This window comes from Alosa sapidissima, chromosome 9 (genome assembly GCF_018492685.1).
Source record: "Alosa sapidissima isolate fAloSap1 chromosome 9, fAloSap1.pri, whole genome shotgun sequence".
Lineage (NCBI taxonomy): Eukaryota > Metazoa > Chordata > Actinopteri > Clupeiformes > Clupeidae > Alosa > Alosa sapidissima.
In genome coordinates, this window is record NC_055965.1 from 37,519,247 (window position 1) to 37,535,792 (window position 16,546).

Consider the following 16,546-nt stretch of genomic DNA (forward strand, 5'->3'; position numbering starts at 1 on the left):
ATTGCTTCCGGAGGCATTTTGATCAGCATCTGTTGGTGACGCCCCTTCAGAAATGGGCTGTGAATGACACTTCCCCAGATCCACTCTCAGTTAACAACTGAGAAGGGTCTGGTGTCAACTAGGCTATTTTGTGAGGAGACTGATTGGATCATTTCTTCAATACTTTGAATTTAATAACAACTATAGCCACCAGGGGGAGACATATACCAGTGAGTTGATTTATTGACTCCAGGAATTCTATACTCAATTCATTCAACTGTATACATTTTTGCTGATAAAGTATATTAAAGTTGCAGTATGTAATTGTTGTCATACAAACATTATATAAAGTATTTAAACAGTAGCCCAATGAATTAAACATGTCTATTATTTCACTAGTTCATGTTTCAGATTTGCAAAAAGAGAAGAAAGCAAAGTGTCTGTGGCAAGGATTTCAACTGAAGATGGGAAGCTTGAGGGGAGGTGGTGGGTTGAAAGCGAGTGATCAAATCAGAACCACAGCTTTAACAGGTAGGCTGGGGGAATATCCTGATAAGAGTCTCAGGATAATGCTCACTCTAGCCAGACGGATGGCAAAAGTGTTCCGTTGACCTAATTCCTCTTGTTGTTTTTCTAGCTGTTTTTGATAGTCCAAGATCGTTCGTTTATACTGGTGAATTTTCTTAATATTCAGATAGAGCTGTTTCTGATTCTCCTGGACCTTGGCGAGAGCCTCCATGAGCTGCTCCTTGTGTTCCTTCAGAGAGAGCAGGTAGGCCATCTGAATACTGAGTGCCTGCTGCAGATCCTGGTGTTGCTCCATGAACGACCACAGACTGTCCACCAGCACTATCAGCTGCTGGGATCCGTCCTGCAAACACAAATGCACACATGGGTCTACTCAGTAACTCAAACATCTCCTGAGCAACTTCCTGTAACATGTCTAGTGGTTTAGACACAAATCTATATTTTAACTTTAGTTGTTAAACACACTTTTCATTTGTCAGACACAAATCAGGCCTTGACCCATACTTCCATTTTTTGCCAGAAGTTTCTTACCTCAGAGTGAGTTGTTGGCCCATCTGAAAAAGACACTGAGATGAAGCCAATCTCCTCCACCATCACCAACAGTTCCATCTCTTTGAACTCCTCCAGACTCTGTTCTCCTGTGCCCTGTGAGGAAAGAAATGTCCACCACTTGTTAAACATCTCCTGAGCAACTTCATGAGAGCCCATGAGTGGATACAGAAATGTTCAATTTAAAAAAGCAAGAACATACAGACAAATACAGCTCAAATACAAAATATGTTTTTGTGTGTACATATTTAACAAAGCACCACTAACGTTCATCTCCTGAATAACCTCCTGAGACCCAGTCAGTGCATTTACTTCAATCAGCACTCTTGTACATCTCTGAACTATATTTCTCTATATTTCTAAATTTCTCCACGATTATAAACACACAACATGTCAGAGTTATCTGACCGTGTAAATCTCCTCTGATAGGCTCTTCATCTTTGGGGCATATGTCTTGAGGAATCGACTCAAACCTCTGACGGGATACTCACTTTATCAATCTCCTCTGATAGACTCTTCATCTCTGGGACATATGGCTCGAGGACCCGCTCCAGGCGTGTGATCTTCTCCAGGTGTGTCTTGAGGTCTCCTGTGCTCATGGTGAAGTCAGGAGAGTGCATCACCTTGTTCCTCACCTCCGTCACACTCTCAATGAGCTAAGACAGGAAAGGGATGCATGTTGATGGGCAATCTCTGACATGGTCGGAACTTGGTTGGAAAGAGACTAAGGAACACATGTTGATGGGCAATCTCTGACATGGTCGGAACTTGGTTGGAAAGAGACTAAGGGACACATGTTGATGGGCAATCTCTGACATGGTCGGAACTTGGTTGGAAAGAGACTAAGGGACATGTTGATGGGCTCTGACATGGTTGGATCTTGGTTTGAAAGAGACTAAGGGACACATGTTGATGGGCAATCTCTGACATGGTCAGAACTTGGTTGGAAAGAGACTAAGGGACACATGTTGATGGGCTCTGACATGGTCGGTACTTGGTTGGAAAGAGACTAAGATGAGGTTGGAATGTAGGTGGGCTGAGGTTGTGAGATTTGGCTGACGTTGTGAGATGGTGGTTGGTTGAGGGCAGCTGTGGCCTACTGGTTAGCGCTTCGGACTTGTAACCAGAGGGTTGCCAGTTCGAACCCTGACCAGTAGGAACGGCTGAAGTGCCCTTGAGCAAGGCACCTAACCCCTCACTGCTCCCCGAGCGCCGTTGTTGTTGCAGGCAGCTCACTGTGCCGGGATTAGTGTGTGTTTCACCTCACTGTGTGTTTTACTGGGATTGGGATTAATTGCATTACATTTGGCTGACGCCTTTTTAACAAAGCGACCAAATGCAGAGCGACCAAATGCAGAAACCAAATTTCCCTTACGGGATCAAAAGATTATATATACTTATACTTATATACTTGCTTATACTGGTCTGAGTGCAATACTCAAGGGGTCCTATGGATAGGGGAAATTATCTCTTTGAAAAAGCTCTGGGAAACACGTAGACTTCAGTACTTCAGAAGGCTCTAGAAAAAGCTGTCCAGAACTGTTCCAGAACTATTCAGGATCCTCATAACCTTTTATTCTCCCAAACTTGAACACTTTCTATATCTTATTTCTCAGCAGTGCTTCAAAAGAATCGACCAACACAGCCTGATGAGAGCAGTGATGTCAAAGTAATCAGTGCTCAACTGGATACTCACCTTTTGGAGCCCGCTGGCTTTGATGAGTCTGTGGAAGTGAGTGCAGCGACTCATCAGGTTGATGAGAGCCGCAATGTCAAAGTCATCAAACTTGACATGAGTCTTGTGGCCACCTGGCATGTACACCTGTTGGAACAGAGCATGACTTGTGTTGCCCACCTTCTGGGTGACAGTATTACTGTGTCTGTGAGAGTGATAGAGTCCCTTCTGGGTGACAGTATTACAGTGTCTGTGAGAGTGATAGAGTCCCTTCTGGGTGACAGTGTGACAGTATTCCTGTGTCTGTGAGAGTGATAGAGTCCCTTCTGGGTGACAGTATTCCTGTGTCTGTGAGAGTGATAGAGTCCCTTCTGGGTGACAGTGTGACAGTATTCCTGTGTCTGTGAGAGTGATAGAGTCCCTTCTGGGTGACAGTGTGACAGTGTCTGTGAGAGTTTTATTGCAGTATTATGGTGATAGAGTCCCTTCTGGGTGACAGTATTCCTGTGTCTGTGAGAGTGATAGAGTCCCTTCTGGGTGACAGTATTGCAGTGTCTGTGAGAGTGATAGAATCCCTTCTGGGTGACAGTATTACTGTGTCTGTGAGAGTGATAGAGTCCCTTCTGGGTGACAGTGTGACAGTATTCCTGTGTCTGTGAGAGTGATAGAGTCCCTTCTGGGTGACAGTGTGACAGTGTCTGTGAGAGTTTTATTGCAGTATTATGGTGATAGAGTCCCTTCTGGGTGACAGTATTCCTGTGTCTGTGAGAGTGATAGAGTCCCTTCTGGGTGACAGTATTCCTGTGTCTGTGAGAGTGATAGAGTCCCTTCTGGGTGACAGTGTTGCAGTGTCTGTGAGAGTTTTATTGCAGTATTATGGTGCTGGAGAGTTTTATTGCAGTATTGTGGTGCTGGAGAGTTTTATTGCAGTATTGTGGTGCTGGAGAGTTTTATTGCAGTATTGTGGTGCTGGAGAGTTTTATTGCAGTATTATGGTGCTGGAGTACCTTGGCCGCCTCCCACTTCTCCTCTGGCCAGCGCTGTGGGACTCCCCTGAGACTTGTGATTGGCCAGCAGCTCACGACTCCACTTTGAACACAACTCACATACAGAGGGAAGCTACAGCCACCCCAAACACACACACAGACATTTGGACAAACACTCTTACCCTCTCATACAGTAAGGAAACAACCCAAATACACAAATAATTATTTACTTGCTGGAATTATCTATTGCCTTCGAAGATGTGACTGAGGAGGCTTTTAAAATGAACTGGTCAACATGATCTACTCATATTAATACTACTACTGCTGCTACTACTATTAATAGTCTTAGTCTTGCTGGGGCCAATAGCTTGTGGTTGTATGAAGGCGGGGTTAATCTTGCTGGGGCCAATAGCTTGTGGTTGTATGAAGGCGGGGTTAATCTTGCTGTGGCCAATAGCTTGTGGTTGTATGAAGGCGGGGTTAATCTTGCTGATACCTGTATAGAAACCTAGACGCATTGTACTGTATGTTGAGTTCTATTAGGTGGCATATGTCAATGTGGCTGCTATATTGCTGGGGGCAAACACCTTACTGTCTATGGGCAGCACTTGGGGGCAAACACCTTATTGTTTATGGGCAACACTTGGGGGCAAACACCTTACTGTCTATGGGCAGCACTTGGGGGCAAACACCTTATTGTTTATGGGCATCACTTGGGGGCAAACACCTTACTGTCTATGGGCAACACTTGGAGGCAAACACCTTATTGTTTATGGGCAACACTTGGAGGCAAACACCTTACTGTCTATGGTGACGTGTTGCCAGAACACCAACCGTATGGACCCCAGAGCGATAGCACAAAATCAATACGTCTTACAAGGCGAAAACGCAGAAAGGCTAGATTCAGCGCTAGCTATCAAGGTAATCTCTCTGATCTAGAAAATATGATTAGACAAATTAGGAAAGAAACTGACCAGGAATTGAATCGTAATGTTAAACCAATGACCTTGCAACCTACTCTTGAATTAAGTTCACCTGAAAGTGTGGAAGTGAATGAATGTGTTGAAGCAGATGTTGAACAATGTGCAGGATTACTAAACCAGATCACCCTGACCTCAGAAATAGTTGATGATTATTGAATGTGAATAAAAGAATGGAAAATGAACCATAACTGCAAACAATGACCTCATAATAAATAATAAAGTGCGATGAATGAAATGTATCATTACAAGTATTTTAGTAGCCTGACCTTGTAAAGTCTAGGGAATTATGCATGTAAAGAATTGTATGTCTCAAACTGTGAAATGGGTAAAGTGCCTTAAACTGTTTAAATGAATGTATTCAGATTGCATTGTGTGAAGAGTTAATGCCATAAGTGTTTGTAACCTGTAAGAATGTAACCGATCTCTCTTGATGACTGTAAAAGTGTATGTTGCTAATTGTAATGTGTCACATGGTTATAATTGCCATTGAATGTAAACTGTTTGTGTAACCTCTGGAAACTATCTGTAAACCTGAATGTAATGTATCATCTCCGAAATGTAACCTGGAGAAGTATGTTAATGCGTGTCATCTTAAATTGTTGGTTAAGATCAGTGACTTCTAGAATGTATTAGCTATCGTGAGAATTTTCCCAGCTAACGTGAGAATATTCCCAGCCATCGTGGGAACTTCTAGAAGGTTCTAAACTGTCGTGGGAGAATAGGATTGATTTGTCTCAGGAATGTGTGGGGGAGGTCAAGTCCACCTAGTATAAATAGGGGCCGAACTAAACGATCGGGCTGCTTCTTCTCTTTTCTTCTACTGCTACGTGCTTTTTGCTGTTACGCTTCATTGTTAGGATTCGTTGTCCGTACTTCGTTGAGAAGCCAAGTGTTGGAACTTTGTTGCCAGGCTGAAGCCGCGGACCGTAACTCCGCACCACCTGTTGCCGGGATCGCACTGCTACTCCGACAGTGAGAGACTGCAGAACGATAATCAGCGGAGTTTTCCCTTTTTGAGGACTTACTCTTTTTCTCCGTTTGTGGATTACTATTGTATTCTCTTCTCCGTTTGTGGATTACTACTTTTATTGTACTCTCTTTTGTGGATTTACTCTTTTTATATTTTCTACAACATTGTAACCTGCAAGTGGATATTACGCCGCATTTTGTTAACATCCCCAAAGTGCTGAAAAGTAAAGAACTCATGTAACCTTGGCATCCAATTCTTCAAGCAGTATTTTTGTCTTTTCTTGGTTTTTTGTGAGTGTGTGTGTGTGTGTGTGTGTGTAGGAGTGTGTGTGTGTGTGTGAGTGTGTGTGTGTGTGTGTGTTTGTGTGTGTGTGTGTGTGTGTGTGTGTGTGTGTGTGTGTGTGAGTGTGTGTGTAGGAGTGTGTGTGTGTGTGTGTGTGTGTGTAGGAGTGTGTGTGTGTATGTGTGAGTGAATGGCTATGTGTGTGTGTGCGTGTGTGTGTGTGTGTGTGTGTGTGTTTGTTTATAAATTGGAAAGTTTCCCAGGACTCTGTGGTATGATGACACCTTCCTGTTTAAATATAACTCACTTCCTTTTTTTCTGTGTTAATACGTGTTCTCTGCTGCTTGTTTCTCATCTGGCAGCATTACGTTGTTCTAGTGACATCGCCCGTGGTTGCAGGAATACACCCCGCAAGTGAGCACGTCTAAGCACACAGAGCAGACCAGGAAGGAATCTGTCACAGTGAGTCTATTCTGCATGACTTGTCTTTTTGTCACCATATGACTTATAGCTCTCATGTGTCCTTTAAGTGGAGAATGTATTTTTGTCAGTCAACTAATAGCTGTTTCTGGTCCTTTGGGTGTTGCTCAGAGTTTGCACACAAAAAAAAACTGTGAATCTCAATACATGGGAAACAAACATGTATGCTTGGACTAAACCGTTTCTTGGTGTTTTATGACCCCAACGTTGTCTTCAAGGCAGCGCTGCCTGGAAGGCACTAGGGCTAGGCATGGGTTAGGGTTAGGGTTAGGTGCCTTTAAGTCAGCGCTGCCTGGAAGACGACGTTGGGGGCATAAAACACAATTGAGCGACTAAACCGTCAACAAACATAGTCATCAACAAACATATACGCTTGGACTAAACCATCAACAAGTCATCAACAAACATGTACGCTTGGACTAAACCATCAACAAACACAGAGCCTCAGGAGAAAGGAGAGGAAAGGAGAGAGGACTTTGCCTAAAACATGTTACCATGTTACAACATGGACTGTGCATATGTGTGTGTGAGTGTGTGTGTGTGTGTGTGTGTGTGTGTTTGTGTGTGTGTGTGTTTGTGTGCGTGTGTGTGTGTTTGTGTGTGTGTGTGTGTGTGTGTGTTTGTGTGCGTGTGCATGTGTTTGTGTGTGTGTGTGTGTGCATGTGTTTGTGTGTGTGTGTGTGTGTGTGTGTGTGCATGTGTTTGTGTGTGTGTGTGTGTGTGTGTGTGTGTGTGTGTGTGCATGTTATGTTGACACATTTGATAGCTTAGAATAGCCATATGTGTAGGGATTTTTTTCACTTTGGAGAGCAAAACTGTCATGATGAAAAAAATGGTATGGTTTTGCAATGAATGTATTTCTGGTATGATTCGTTCCCCCTGCAAAAATATGTTAGGCATACACTAAAACCGCTATCATTTCACGGCTGTCTTGATGGCACTTTTATAGCTGTAAAAATGGACAAGGTCCAGCTGGACTTACAACGTCGGTTGGGCTATCGGTGTGTTCAAGCGCATGGGGAAAGAACATCATAATTCTCGTCACCTAACGTGGGAATAAGAGCAGATCTTTTGGTACATTCATGCCATCTGGGAATATCAGGGACCGCCTGTGATTGCGTTGCTTTTCCCACTGCGAGTTTTCATGTGTGAAAAACATGGATGCTACAACAAAGGTTAAAACATATTCTCGCTAATCTTAAATACAACTGTATTTGCTTGAACATATGGTGTAAGACACTTGTGAAAGAAGGATATGCAGCTTTCAAGTGACAGAAACGGCAAATTCCCAAGTTCACATTAAAGTTGTTGGACACAAGAGTCCACATGGGCTACAAATGAACTACAATGTTGGGACGGCAGTGGTTTTGCAGGGTCAGTATTTACAAGGCCGCAACTAGATTCCTTGAAATGATTTCCCATCATGCACTAGATGTACTAACAGGAACAAACGATAGCCTACTCATATCTAAGTCATATTGTTGTGCTTCTGCGGCACTGTTTCATGTGTGACATCCATAACCGATATATAGTTGTTCTGTCACACGGAATCGCCAATATAATCTATAGGAAACAAAATAACAAATAATCATATAGGCCAGTGTTTCCCAAACTTTTTATCTAGGGACCCACTTTTTAAAAATGACGATCGCGACCCATCTCACTCCAGATCTAACATGCAACCTGCATGCAATCATATTGTTTTAGGCCACAGGTTCTCAAACTTTTCTTGGGGGTATTCTCACATGCTACACAGTTGTCACTCTTAAGCATAGTAAGCTGTTCCTAAAGAGAAATGTTGTAGGCTACGTTGCGTTGCAGACAAATGGATCCATAACACTGTCAATTCCTATGTAAATATAGCAAGTAACTCAAGTCGTTATATTGTAGCCTAATTGTGGTTGTTTGATGTTGTGGCAAGCTATGGCTTTTGCACAACAGTCAAAAGATATTGCACCTTTATTGTAGCCTAGTAGAGTTTGCAAGGTGGAAAACAAGAGGAACATGTTTAAAATGTCCATTTAAATAGTAGGCTAATATAATGCACTGTTGAGTGATTTAAATCCGAAATAATAAGGAATGTGAGGAGGTTGCTATTTACTTTAAAGAGTGCATCTACAATTGAAACTATCTACAGCCTATGACGCAAATTGAATAGCCATGTCTGGTATACGCATGTCTGCTTTAGTTTACTAGATTTGAATCGGTCAAGTTGAAGAGCTGGTGTCCGTTAATGTTTGTGCAAATAGGCTTATTCATGTCCCTTGCATTTTGCAACTGCGAGGTCCATGGCAGGCGCCCCACAGAAATGTTTAATTTTGTGAGTGAGATGTCCACGCTGTCCCTTCTGCGACGCGTTCTCCCCCCAGTTTCAGAGCTCTTCTAAATGCAAAATTGCACAAAGGGACGTGACTGTGGTAAACAAGCTATATCCTAATAGAAAACTGATAGCTTTTCTGCTATATCCTAATAGAAAACTGATAGCTTTTCTGCTATATCCTAATAGAAAACTGATAGCTTTTCTGGCTAAGTTAGGCCTATTAGACAACATAAATTGTGCTGATGACCCATATCAAATCTCCTGCGACCCACCCGTGGGTCGCGACCCAGACTTTGGGAAACACTGATATAGGTTACAGCTGTAGCATAGTTTACCACCTTCCTGTTTGGAGCTGGAGAGAGCTCAATATTGTTTTTTATATTGCTCATGTCACTATTTACATGAGCAATATAAAAAAATCTTTAAATAAGACTTGCGATCATATCATATTTTGGGGCAGCCGTGGCCTACTGGTTAGCGCTTCGGACTTGTGACTGGAGGGTTGCCGATTCGAACCCCAACCAGTAGGAACGGCTGACTCACTCACTGCTCCCCGAGCGCCGCTGTTGATGCAGGCAGCTCACTGCGCCGGGATTAGTGTGCGCTTCACCTCACTGTGTGTTCACTGTGTGCTGCGTGTGTTTCACTAATTCACAGATTGGGTTAAATGCAGAGACCAAATTTCCCTCACAGGATCAAAAGAGTAAATATACTTATGGCGACCAGGAGAGACAGGAGATGCAGCAATACCAGTGTGGGAAGAATTGCAAGTCAAATGGAGATGAGAAAAGAGAGAGAGAGAAGAGGGGATGAGAAGAGAGAGAGAGAGAAGAGGGGATGAGAAGAGAGAGAGAGAAGAGGGGATGAGAAAAGAGAGAGAGAGAAGAGGGGATGAGAAGAGAGAGAGAGAGAAGAGGGGATGAGAAGAGAGAGAGAGAAGAGGGGATGAGAAGAGAGAGAGAGAGAAGAAAGGATGAGAAGAGAGAGAGAGAAGAGGGGATGAGAAAAGAGAGAGAGAAGAGGGGATGAGAAGAGAGAGAGAGAGAAGAAAGGATGAGAAAAGAGAGAGAGAAGAGGGGATGAGAAGAGAGAGAGAGAGAAGAAAGGATGAGAAGAGAGAGAGAGAAGAGGGGATGAGAAAAGAGAGAGAGAAGAAAGGATGAGAAGAGAGAGAGAGAAGAAAGGATGAGAAAAGAGAGAGAGAAGAGGGGATGAGAAGAGAGAGAGAAGAAAGGATGAGAAAAGAGAGAGAGAAGAGGGAATGAGAAAAGAGAGAGAGAGAAGAAAGGATGAGAAGAGAGAGAGAGAGAAGAAAGGATGAGAAGAGAGAGAGAGAAGAGGGAATGAGAAAAGAGAGAGAGAGAAGAAAGGATGAGAAGAGAGAGAGAAGAAAGGATGAGAAGAGAGAGAGAGAAGAGGGAATGAGAAAAGAGAGAGAGAGAAGAAAGGATGAGAAAAGAGAGAGAGAAGAAAGGATGAGAAAAGAGAGAGAGAAGAGGGAATGAGAAAAGAGAGAGAGAGAAGAAAGGATGAGAAGAGAGAGAGAGAGAAGAAAGGATGAGAAGAGAGAGAGAGAAGAGGGAATGAGAAAAGAGAGAGAGAGAAGAAAGGATGAGAAGAGAGAGAGAGAGAAGAAAGGATGAGAAGAGAGAGAGAAGAAAGGATGAGAAAAGAGAGAGAGAAGAGGGGATGAGAAAAGAGAGAGAGAAGAGGGGATGAGAAGAGAGAGAGAGAGAAGAAAGGATGAGAAGAGAGAGAGAGAAGAGGGGATGAGAAGAGAGAGAGAGAAGAGGGAATGAGAAAAGAGAGAGAGAGAAGAAAGGATGAGAAGAGAGAGAGAGAAAAGAAAGGATGAGAAGAGAGAGAGAGAAGAAAGGATGAGAAGAGAGAGAGAGAGAAGAAAGGATGAGAAAAGAGAGAGAGAAGAAAGGATGAGAAGAGAGAGAGAGAAGAGGGAATGAGAAAAGAGAGAGAGAGAAGAAAGGATGAGAAAAGAGAGAGAGAGAAGAGGGGATGAGAAAAGAGAGAGAGAGAAGAAAGGATGAGAAAAGAGAGAGAGAGAAGAAAGGATGAGAAGAGAGAGAGAGAGAATAGGGGATGAGAAGAGAGAGAGAGAGAAGAAAGGATGAGAAGAGAGAGAGAGAGAAGAGGGGATGAGAAGAGAGAGAGAAGAGGGGATGAGAAAAGAGAGAGAGAGAAGAGGGGATGAGAAAAGAGAGAGAGAGAAGAAAGGATGAGAAGAGAGAGAGAGAGAAGAGGGGATGAGAAGAGAGAGAGAGAGAAGAAAGGATGAGAAGAGAGAGAGAAGAGGGGATGAGAAAAGAGAGAGAGAAGAAAGGATGAGAAAAGAGAGAGAGAGAAGAAAGGATGAGAAAAGAGAGAGAGAAGAGGGGATGAGAAAAGAGAGAGAGAAGAAAGGATGAGAAGAGAGAGAGAAGAAAGGATGAGAAAAGAGAGAGAGAAGAGGGGATGAGAAGAGAGAGAAGAAAGGATGAGAAAAGAGAGAGAGAGAAGAAAGGATGAGAAAAGATAAGGTAAGAGACACAGAGGAGAGTCTGTTAGTTTTATTATGTGATAATGTGTGTGTGAGAGAATGTGTGTGTGCTGGGTATCGAGTTTGTGTGTGTGTGTGTGTGTGTGTGTGTGAGTGTGTTTGTAAATGGGAAAACTTCCAATACTCATAATTTATTTACCCAATACTGTGGTTTCTACTTGTGACATTCTGACATCCTGTTTTGCTACACGTGGCTTCCTCTTCTCTGTGTCTAGACCACTTATCTGCTGCTCGCTTCTCATGACAGCATCACAGTGTCCTGGTGACATCGCCCGTGTGTGTCTGTAGAGTCAGATGAACACGTCGAACCACGCGGATTGACTGGACCAGGAAGGAGTCCGTCACAGTGAGTCTGTTCCACATGATTTATAGCTTCAAGCTGAGAGTACGAATGTCTTTTTGTCAGGGTCAGCAAACAGCTCTTTTTGGTCCTTTTGATCCTTTTGGTGTTGCTCAGTATTTCCACACACAAACATGAAAACGTAAACAAACATAAAACATCAACAAACATGTACGCGCGCGCACACACACACACACGCGCGCACACACACATACACATGCACACACACGCACACACACACACGCATGCACACACACGCACACGCGCGCGCGCGCACACACACACACACACACACACACACAGAGCCATGGTCAGTTTCTGCTACTTTATAGTGCACATGTAGCCACACACACACGTGCACAAACACACACACGCGCATGCACACACACGCACACACGCACACGCACACACACACACACGCGCATGCACACACGCGCGCGCGCGCACACACACACACACACACACACGCACACGCACGCGCGCATATACACACACACATACACACAGAGCCATTGTCAGTTCCTGCTACTTTATAGTGCACATTAACATTAAACATAAAGTTTGTTGTTAAAAAGACTCCAGAAAGAATAGGTTGAAGTCTATGAGGTTTTCTAAATCAAAATAAAGCCACAACAAAAATGTTTACATCATAATGAAAGAAGGGTAAGACATAATTAAATCTAACAGACAGACTAGTTATAATGAATTAATATCAATACCAATACAGTACACTTGCGCAGTTATTTCTTAGGACTTTATTGTGTCTGTGATGTGAAGGCATGTAGCATCATCCACAATTAGTTGTAATGACTTTTTACCCAAGATTGTATTTTACTGGTGAGCTAATTATGAGAAATAAACTACATTGCAGACACCTGTCTGAGGTGTGAAGGATGATCTGTATGTGATCATTTGTCTGAGGTATGAAGGATGATCTGTATGTGATCATCTGTCTGAGGTGTGAAGGATTATCTGTATGTGATCATTTGTCTGAGGTCAGAGGGGGATGATTTGAAATCATTTGTCTGAGGCATGAATGATGATCTGTATTGAATCATTTGTCTGAGGTGTGAAGGATGATCTATTTGGAATCATTTGTCTGAGGTGTGAAGGATGATCTATATGGAATCATTTGTCTGAAGGATGATCTATATGGAATCCTTTGTCTAAGGTGAGAAGGATGATCTGTATGGAATCATTTGTCTGAGGTGTGAAGTATGATCTATATGGAATCATTTGTCTGAGGTGTGAAGTATGATCTATATGGAATCATTTGTCTGAGGTGTGAAGGATGATCTGTAATCATTTGTCTGAGGTATGAAGGATGATCTATATGGAATCATTTGTCTGAAGGATGATCTGTATGGAATCATTTGTCTGACGTGTGAAGGATGATCTGTATGTGATCATTTGTCTGAGGTGTGAACGATGATCTGTATTTGATCATTTGTCTGAGGTGTGAAGGATGATCTATATGGAATCATTTGTCCGAAGGATGATCTGTATGTGATCATTTGTCTGGAGGTGTGAAGGATGATCTGTATGGAATCATTTGTCTGATGTGTGAAGGATGATCTGTATGGAATCATTTGTCTGAGGTGTGAAGGATGATCTGTATGTGATCATTTGTCTGAGGTGTAAAATAACGACCTGTATTTGATCATTTGTCTGATGTGTGAAGGATGATCTGTAAACATTTGTCTGAGGCATGAAGGATGATCTGTATTGAATCATTTGTCTGAGGTGTGAAGGAGGATCTATATGGAATCATTTGTCTGAGGTGTATAAGTATGATCTATATGGAATCCTTTGTCTAAGGTGAGAAGGATGATCTGTATGCAATCATTTGTCTGAGGTGTGAAGTATGATCTATATGGAATCATTTGTCTGAGGTGTGAAGTATGATCTATATGGAATCATTTGTCTGAAGGATGATCTGTATGGAATCATTTGTCTGATGTGTGAAGGATGATCTGTATGTGATCATTTGTCTGAGGTGTGAACGATGATCTGTATTTGATCATTTGTCTGAGGTGTGAAGGATGATCTATATGGAATCATTTGTCTGAAGGATTATCTGTATGGAATCATTTGTCTGAGGTATGAAGGATGATCTATATGGAATCATTTGTCTGAAGGATGATCTGTATGGAATCATTTGTCTGAGGTGTGAAGGATGATCTGTATGTGATCATTTGTCTGAGGTGTGAATGATGATCTGTATTTGATCATTTGTCTGAGGTGTGAAGGATGATCTATATGGAATCATTTGTCTGAAGGATTATCTGTATGGAATCATTTGTCTGAGGTATGAAGGATGATCTATATGGAATCATTTGTCTGAAGGATGATCTGTATGGAATCATTTGTCTGAGGTATGAAGGATGATCTATATGGAATCATTTGTCTGAAGGATGATCTGTATGTGATCATTTGTCTGATGTGTGAAGGATGATCTGTATGGAATCATTTGTCTGAGGTGTGAAGGATGATCTGTATGGAATCATTTGTCTGAGGTGTAAAATAACGACCTGTATTTGATCATTTGTCTGATGTGTGAAGGATGATCTGTAATCATTTGTCTGAGGCTTGAAGGATGATTTGTATGGAATCATTTGTCTGAGATATGAAGGATGATCTGTAATGATCTGTAATCATTTATCTGAGGTGTGAAGAATTATCTGTAATCATTTGTCTGAGGCATGAAGGATGATCTGTATGTGATTATTTGTCTGAGGCGTGAAGGATGATCTATATGGAATCATTTGTCTAAGGTGTGAAAGATGATCTGTAATCATTTGTCTAAGGTGTGAAAAATGATCTGTAATAATTTGTCTGAGGTGTGAAGGATGATCTGTATTTGATCATTTGTCTGAGGTGTGAAGGATGATCTGTATGGAATCATTTGTCTGAGGTGTGAAGGATGATCTGTATGGAATCATTTGTCTGAGGTGTGAAGGATGATCTATATGTGATCATTTGTCTGAGGTGTGTGGTCATTTGTCTGAGGTGTGAAGGATGATCTGTATGGAATCATTTGTCTGAGGTGTGAAAGATGATCTGGAATCATTTGTCTGAAGGATGATCTATATGGAATCATTTGTCTGAGGTGTGAAGGATGATCTGTATGTGATCATTTGTCTGAAGGATGATCTGTATGTGATCATTTGTCTGAGGTGTGAAGGATGATCTGTATTTGATCATTTGTCTGAGGTGTGAAGGATGATCTGTATGTGATCATTTGTCTGAGGTGAGAAGGATGATCTGTATGGAATCATTTGTCTGAGGTGTGAAGGATGATCTGTATGTGATCATTTGTCTGAGGTGTGTGGTCATTTGTCTGAGGTGTGAAGGATGATCTGTATGTGATCATTTGTCTGAAGGATGATCTGTATGGAATCATTTGTCTGAGGTGTGAAGGATGATCTGTAATCATTTGTCTGAAGGATGATCTATATGGAATCATTTGTCTGAGGTGTGAAGGATGATCTGTATGGAATCATTTGTCTGAGGTGTGAAGGATGATCTGTATTTGATCATTTGTCTGAGGTGAGAAAGATGATCTGTAATCATTTGTCTGAGGTGAGAAGGATGATCTGTATGTGATCATTTGTCTGAGGTTTAAAATAACGACCTGTATTTGATCATTTGTCTGATGTGTGAAGGATGATCTGTAATCATTTGTCAGAGGTGTGAAGGATGATCTGTAATCATTTGTCTGAGGCTTGAAGGATGATTTGTATGGAATCATTTGTCTGAGATATGAAGGATGATCTGTAATGATCTGTAATCATTTATCTGAGGTGTGAAGAATTATCTGTAATCATTTGTCTGAGGCATGAAGGATGATCTGTATGTAATCATTTGTCTGAAGTGTGAAGGATGATCTGTATGTAATCATTTGTCTGTGTGAAGGATAATCTGTATATTATCATTTGTCTAAGGTGTGAAGGATGATCTGTATGTAATCATTTGTCTTTTCTTTTGACTTGTGTTTTCTTCTCAGACAATTTTGTTAACAATTATTTTACAGGTCATCAGAATGACAGATCCTCTGACTGGTGATCAACCTTCACTCCAGTCTCCTGTAGTCTTAGACCAGCCTCTTGTAGTCTTAAACCAGTCTGGTGTAGTCTTAGACCAGTCCCCTCCAGTCTTAAACCAGTCTCACCCAGTCTTAGACCAGTCTTCTGTAGTCTTAGACCAGTCTCATGTAGTTCTAGACCAGTCTCCTGTAATTCTAGATCAGTCTCCTCTAGTCTTAAACCAGTCAGGTGCAGTCTTAAACCAGTCTCCTCTAATCTTAGACCAGTCAGGTCCAGTCTTAAACCAGTCAGGTGCAGTCTTACAGCAGTCTCCTCTAGTCTTAAACCAGTCATGTGCAGTCTTAGACCAGACAGGTGCAGTCTTAGACCAGTCTCCTCTAGTCTTAAACCAGTCAGGTGCAGTCTTAGACCAGTCTCCAGTCTTAAACCAGTCAGGTGCAGTCTTACAGCAGTCTCCTCTAATCTTAAACCAGTCAGGTGCAGTCTTAGACCAGTCAGGTGTAGCTTTGGACCAGTCTCCAGTCTTAAACCAGTCAGGTGCAGTCTTGGACCAGTCTCCAGTCTTAGACCAGTCAGGTGCAGTCTTAAACCAGACAGGTGCAGTCTTAGACCAGTTTCCTCTAGTCTTAAACCAGTCTCCTCCAGTCTTAAACCAGTCAGGTGCAGTCTTACAGCGCTGTCCTCCAGGAGTCTCGTCCAGCATCTCAGCTCAGGATGGAGGCTCAGTTAATGCTCCTGCTGTCACTGGCTGCTGCATCACTGGGCCAGTGACCTTCAACTTCAGTAAAGGTAGCTCTCTCTCTCTCACACTCAGACACACACACGTACACACACACACACACACACAAAATGAG

At 42.3% G+C, this 16,546-nt stretch overlaps 2 protein-coding genes across 2 annotated transcripts in view; one reads left to right on the forward strand and one right to left on the reverse strand.

The window, feature by feature from the left end:
- Nucleotides 1–284: 284 nt before the first annotated feature.
- LOC121719008 lies at nt 285–3,896 on the reverse strand. Its single transcript, XM_042104508.1, has 5 exons — nt 3,739–3,896; nt 2,753–2,878; nt 1,548–1,712; nt 1,039–1,152; nt 285–850 (listed from the first exon to the last, which is right to left on the reverse strand). The coding sequence occupies exons 2-5, from the start codon at nt 2,870–2,872 to the stop codon at nt 485–487; spliced, it is 765 nt and encodes a 254-aa protein (XP_041960442.1). The 5' UTR covers nt 2,873–2,878; nt 3,739–3,896; the 3' UTR covers nt 285–484.
- Nucleotides 3,897–6,332: 2,436 nt separating this feature from the next.
- The window catches only part of LOC121718800 (NACHT, LRR and PYD domains-containing protein 12-like), a 58,662-nt gene continuing 48,448 nt past the window's right edge, over nt 6,333–16,546 (forward strand). The window contains exons 1-4 of the mRNA XM_042104016.1: nt 6,333–6,414; nt 11,522–11,652; nt 15,680–16,229; nt 16,290–16,481. Of these exons, the coding sequence (XP_041959950.1) occupies nt 15,689–16,229; nt 16,290–16,481 (733 nt within the window). The 5' untranslated portion in view covers nt 6,333–6,414; nt 11,522–11,652; nt 15,680–15,688. The remainder of the gene's footprint in view (nt 6,415–11,521; nt 11,653–15,679; nt 16,230–16,289; nt 16,482–16,546) is intronic.

Excerpts from the sequence above, each read along its gene's own strand:
- LOC121719008 (XM_042104508.1), bottom strand. The coding sequence starts at position 2,872 with ATGCCAGGTGGCCACAAGACTCATGTCAAGTTTGATGACTTTGACATT. Across the intron at positions 1,153-1,547 it reads TATCAGAGGAGATTGATAAA|GGCACAGGAGAACAGAGTCT; the intron begins GTGAGTATCCCG and ends CTTTCCTCACAG. Across the intron at positions 851-1,038 it reads GGCCAACAACTCACTCTGAG|GACGGATCCCAGCAGCTGAT; the intron begins GTAAGAAACTTC and ends TTGTGTTTGCAG.